This window comes from Cariama cristata, unplaced genomic scaffold (assembly GCF_000690535.1).
Source record: "Cariama cristata isolate BGI_N322 unplaced genomic scaffold, ASM69053v1 scaffold2493, whole genome shotgun sequence".
NCBI lineage: Eukaryota > Metazoa > Chordata > Aves > Cariamiformes > Cariamidae > Cariama > Cariama cristata.
Window position 1 is genome coordinate 7,382 of NW_009606445.1, and position 5,424 is coordinate 12,805.

The 5,424-nt window shown below is 51.8% G+C and overlaps 1 protein-coding gene across 1 annotated transcript in view; it reads right to left on the reverse strand.

The window, feature by feature from the left end:
* TFCP2 (transcription factor CP2) overlaps window positions 1–5,424 on the reverse strand; it is a 15,879-nt gene that overhangs the window by 4,840 nt on the left and 5,615 nt on the right. Inside the window, exons 4-8 of the mRNA XM_009696357.1 lie at window positions 4,980–5,085; window positions 4,636–4,742; window positions 3,825–3,977; window positions 1,314–1,424; window positions 444–532 (exon numbers count right to left, since the gene is read on the reverse strand). Of these exons, the coding sequence (XP_009694659.1) occupies window positions 444–532; window positions 1,314–1,424; window positions 3,825–3,977; window positions 4,636–4,742; window positions 4,980–5,085 (566 nt within the window). The remainder of the gene's footprint in view (window positions 1–443; window positions 533–1,313; window positions 1,425–3,824; window positions 3,978–4,635; window positions 4,743–4,979; window positions 5,086–5,424) is intronic.

The following is a 5,424-nucleotide window of genomic DNA, read 5'->3' on the forward strand; positions in this document are numbered from 1 at the left end:
GCATGGGATCCCGGCGTGCAACAACCACCACCCTCCAAGTCCCGTAACCAAGACCACCGAAACACAGGGACAGCCAGCTCCATGGCTGCGGGAACACCGTCACTGTTGCAGCGCGATATTTTGCAAGAATGAACGGCTTCTGTTGGAGTCTTTAACACAAGGGAGGAAAGCAGAGCGAAGCAGGCTGGAAACTGAACTGCTGCTCAAACGCACGCAAGGCTTCTCGGGCGAGAGCCGAGCTTTGTTGCAGCCAGGAAAGGTAACAGCGCTCAGCTTCAAGGGCTTTAATTTAATTTTCCCCCCACTGGCACAGCCTCTTAGGCTGCTTCTACCCCCCTGTACACCTCAGAACCAGGCCCTTCCCTTCATTAGCCAGTTCAAACACATTAATTGCTTGTGCAAGGCAGAAATCAATAGCCAGCGAGCCTCTCCTCCAGACTTACCCTTCCCCAATGGAAAAACTGCTGTGGGAACTGTTGAAGCCAGGGGACGGAGCGTTGTTGACGTACGTTATTTCTGGCCAGGGAGAACACTAGAAAGGAAAACCCAAAAAGAGTCACAGGATTGCTTTGAACAAACGTGTACATCGGCTCCGGTCAGCACAGGTTAACAGCTATTTGCTGACCGACAACCGACTGTGAAACAGAATTAAAGAATAAAGTAGGGGATTAAAAGAAGCCATGCCAATTCACTGCAGATGGTCACAAAGCTCAGATTTAGCCATTCTTAATCTCAAAAGGCCAAAAGTCACAAAATTTAAAATGCAGTGAGAGCTGGGATCTAAACCATCGCTCTGGCACCAGGCTGACAAACACGGTGCCTGCCAGCCTGGGCATCTCTGTGCCACAAACTACGTGGCGATCGAGCCTCCATCGGGCACTGAGGAGCGTGCCCGAATTCAGCCGGGGCAGGATGAGGGATCCCTCCCCACGGCTGATCAGCACCGACCCCTCAGACGATCACATTTTAATAGACCAACGCTTTCCACTAACACAGGGAGGAAACAACGAGGTTTTGTGCGAGCTCACAACCTCGGTGGCCAGTTGCCACGTGGGCAAAACAAACCTTAATCTTTTATTGGGGGGGGGGAGGGGGTGTTTGTGGAAAAACCATCGTGTTTCTGGGCACAAAAGCCCTTTTTCAGGTCTAGTAAGAAACACTTCTGCCTACAAAATTTATCTTGCTTTTGTCTTGCAGCTATTAACAACTCGGCCAAACATTTCACAGCAGAACAGCCAATTCCACCTGCGAGCGAGGTAAGCCAGGTTTTGTTAAAACAATGATGCCAGCTGCTGCATGAAAGAGAACCCCACCTCTGTGAGTATCGTAGTTTCGTAGGAAGGCTGGTATTTCTCTTTCTCATGAGGTGTTCGCTTCTCCATCTTTTCCCTGTCCGTCTTCTGCTTCCGATCAGCTCCTTTGGGCTGGAAAGGAGATATTCCTGTTAAAACAGCAGCGCGAAAGCGTGGCAGCAGACAGCCAGACAGACGTGCGAGAAATGCAAGAAGCAGAAAAGGCGACTCATCCTTCTACTCGCCTACTTGTTGCTTTACAGAGGGCAAAGGAAGAGGGCTGGGACTGTCTGCACAGAGAATTAACTACAGCGAGAGCATCCCTTCTGTAACAACCCCAATATCCCGACCTACCCACGCCCCTAAAACAGGGCCCAGAACATCTGAAACATTTTTTCGGAAGAAACTTCTCCTGACGGCATACGTCGGCTCTAAGGGGACAAAGGCCAGTTTCTGGCGTCACATATCTTGAGTTGCGTCTTTGGCACCATGATCAACCACTTTGAGAGGCGGCATTTCAGTGGCACAAACCACACCGGAACATGAGAACACTCAATTATGTCCTTGCTTTTGCCACAACCTCGAAAAACCGTGTACTTTCTCATTGGCGAGATTGAGATGATTTTACTCGCTGCCTTTCTCCAATGCTCAAAGCCCTAAGGAAAGCAGCAAGTCAGAGAGCGCCGCTCTAATCACCAAAGCTATCCCAGTGCTCCCCTTGGCAGAACCCTAAAGAAATTCCCTTAAAACTTGGCTGTGCACGGTCTCTGCCTGCACAAGTGTAAGGAATTTGGCCTCAGTGAACCAACACAGCTGCCTGCCAACATGCAGATGTCTCCCGAACGGACGAGCGGCAGCTACGGTACCGGCAGGGAAGCTTTAGGACTGCAAATACAGCTGGGTACCACAGCCCTCCCACTCCCTCAAGCTCCAAATCTCTTCTCCTCTGGACAGCAAAGCTGAGACTTGAACAAGCTACCATCATGCTCCGAGCTGGGTGAGGAGGTGCTGCTTAGCTGTGGCTTGATTAGCCAATTTCTGCTGTGAAAATCTAACGGTTGCTTTTATCTTTCCATGGTCAGCACTGCTGCTTCTGGCAGCTAGAAAGGATCTGCGCTCCAGACAACGAAGAGTGTGGGTAAGGGGCCTTCAGCAGCTATTTTGAAAGCACCGAAACACTTCCAGCTTTGAGGGGCAGAGGGGAGAAAGGGAAGAGCAGGGCAGGAGCCCGCATCACGTTAATCCACAGAGGACACCCTGCGATGAACAGATCTCGGGCAGGCACAGGGAAACATAAGCACAGTGTTGAGTCTACAGCCCTGACCTCAGGAGAGCGGCTGCGTCGAATGAGCAGGAGATAAAAGCTGAGGCCATCAGACATCGTCCTCTGCAAGGAAACCGTGCCCTGCAGCCACAGCTCGACTGCTTTGGGCCGGTTCAAGGTCATCAGAGACAAAAAACCCCAAACCAAACCAAACCCATCCCCCGGCACAAAGAGCTGAAATTCAGTAGAAATGCAGCGCCAGATGCCTCGCAATCTCACTACCCTCCGGTGCTTGTTTGTGACCAGCCTTATCCCTTCACTTCCAATTCCCCAGCCGTCAGCTTCAGCTATTTGCATCGAGATACCAGCCAGAGCTCGAACGAGCCCTAACAAATCATATCCCTTGTCTTCGAAACGTTTTAATCCAAATCAGTAAAAGAGAAGAGAGAGAAGGGGAAAGATGTCAAGTCAACAGCAGCAGGGCGCACTGCCTGATATCCCACAGCAACTTCACGACAAAACTGCAAAGCAGCACAGATCCCCGGTGAGGCAAGTGAACCCTCTGCATGCCGAGTGCCCCTAAAGGGAGAAGAAAAGAGCCACAGACAAGATTTTGTGGGGTGTTAAAGCGAGAACGGGGTAACGGAAGCAACCTCAGCATACCAGACAGCGTGGGCACAGCGTGGGCACAGCGTGTCCCGGCTTATTGCCTGCACAGCTGTCCCTGCGGCACGGCACCTGGGCGTTGCTGCGTGAACAACCCTGCCGGTTGTGCCAGTGCTGCCGCAGCTGCCAGAGCCAGGTCTGTGGCTTTGGGTTTCTGCAAACAATTTGCAACAGGGACCAGATGCCTGTGCCGCTGGAGAGGCTGGATGCAGACGGACCATCAGACGCAGACGGACCGTCAGTGACAGGTAATAATTAAGCAAGGAGTTTAGACAAGACACCAAAGCTCCTTGGAGGATCTCCCAAGCTGATAAGACTAAACGTGGGAGGTTTCAGAGACAACACAACCGATGTTCTCCCTGTACATTGTTCTTGGCTTACTGGTTTTGTAGCCTCAACTACATCCGGCATCCGGACTTGATTGACGGAGAGGAGCCGGGGAGAGAGCGGCAACGGAAGACCAGAAAGACTGAGAGGCCCTTTTGCAGGCAAGCTTGGCCACTGTCCTGCACCCGTGATGTTCACTGGGGCTGCAGCATGAACTGGGATTGGCTCCCAGTTTGCTTCCTAGCGAGGAAAGGCCACCAAGGGGCCTGAGGTACCTTGAAGACCTTGATCTGGCAGCTGGCGGAGTGCAGGTGCTCCGTGTACTCCCCATTTTCGTTCTCCTTGAATGTGTCTATCTGGACCCGAAAGGGTACCCCCTTCTCTCCTCCGTGCTTCCGCATGGTGAACTCCGTGCTGATACAGTGAACCTAGGGAAAGCCAAAGCAGCCGGCGGTGAGGAATTCTGCCACGTTTGATCGACCACAAACCTCCCATTCCCCTCGTGGGAGCCAGGACAGCGCTGACGTAAAGGGCAGCCAGGTGAGATGGGTGAAATACAGAGCCGGGATGGGACCATGGCAAGTACCCCCAGCATGAAGGAGTTAAGAGGATGCCACAGCAGAGGTCGAGTCACATTCTTTCAAGAAGTTTTGCAACCTCTTAATGTTACGAGCAAACCCCGGATCAGCAGGGCAGAGAGTTCGAGGCATCAGCCTTCACATGCTGCAGCCTTTTTATTCTAGGCGGGAGGGCCAGACTTCCAAAGAGGTATTTTTAAGCAGCTGGCAAGATGTGTAAAAGCATCTAAGCAAGATGGAGACTCAAATCACGAAACCAGCGGGACCTAAACCACCAGAAAAACGTGTAAAACAACTTATCGGTGGTCAACTGTGCTAACGCACGAACTGCTGCTCTCTTGCATTGCTTGAGCCAAGAGGTCAGGTGTATTTCAGTTGATGTCCTCCTACCACTGTAGCGTCTGGCTGCTATTTCAGTGCTCCGAGTTAAAAAAACGCATCTTCTTCCCCCTTGGAAAACTTTTTTTTTTTCACTGCAACAGGAGTTTCCCCACTTCTCCTCTTTTACCTGGATAAACACTGAAGTTCTCTTTGAAGGATCCCATAGAAACTCCACCGTATTGAGCTGGGTTGGGTTTGCTCTAGGGTCAATGATGCCCACGGACATGGGGATATCTGTAGGGGCACACAGGGAGAACAACTGCGATTTGTAGTAGAGAAAGAAGAGTACAGAAGGAAAGTTTGTAGAAAGAGAAGGAAGAGATTCCACAGGGAACACGTGGAAGAACCAACCACGTCTCTCAAAGTGCAGAATCGTGACAGCACAGCCAAGGGAGCGGGAGCTTGGCTGGGTGCACTGCAGGCACCCACACCTCTTCCAGCCCCAGCCAGGGTGCTGCTGTGGGGACTCACCTATGTCCAGTATCCTGTCCCCAGGCCTGTTCCACCGCCAGCCCTCCAACTGCTGATGCTCTGTGTACTGCAGCCGCCGGTCATGAAACACCACCCGGAATATGCTCTAGAGAGGAGAAACAAGTCAGAGCTTGGAGCTGCCCCAGGAAATCTGACAGTTTTCAAGCTGCGAGGCATTTCCCAGTGCAAGAAAAGGAGCAGAGCGGGGAGCAGAGGAACCTAAAGGCTTCATGAAGAAGCCAAAGCAATAAAGGAAAGCCCAGACAGACCCCTGGGACAGAAACATGAAGGTTGCAGCTTATCCTTCCTGAATACTAAGCAATCAGCAATCACCTCTTGGCTTGACCCCTTGGACACCACCAGCCAGGCTGGTCCCAACAAGCCAGGGAGAAGGGGAAAAGGGAAAATAACGTCCCCCCAACCAAGCCAGACCTATCCCACAGAC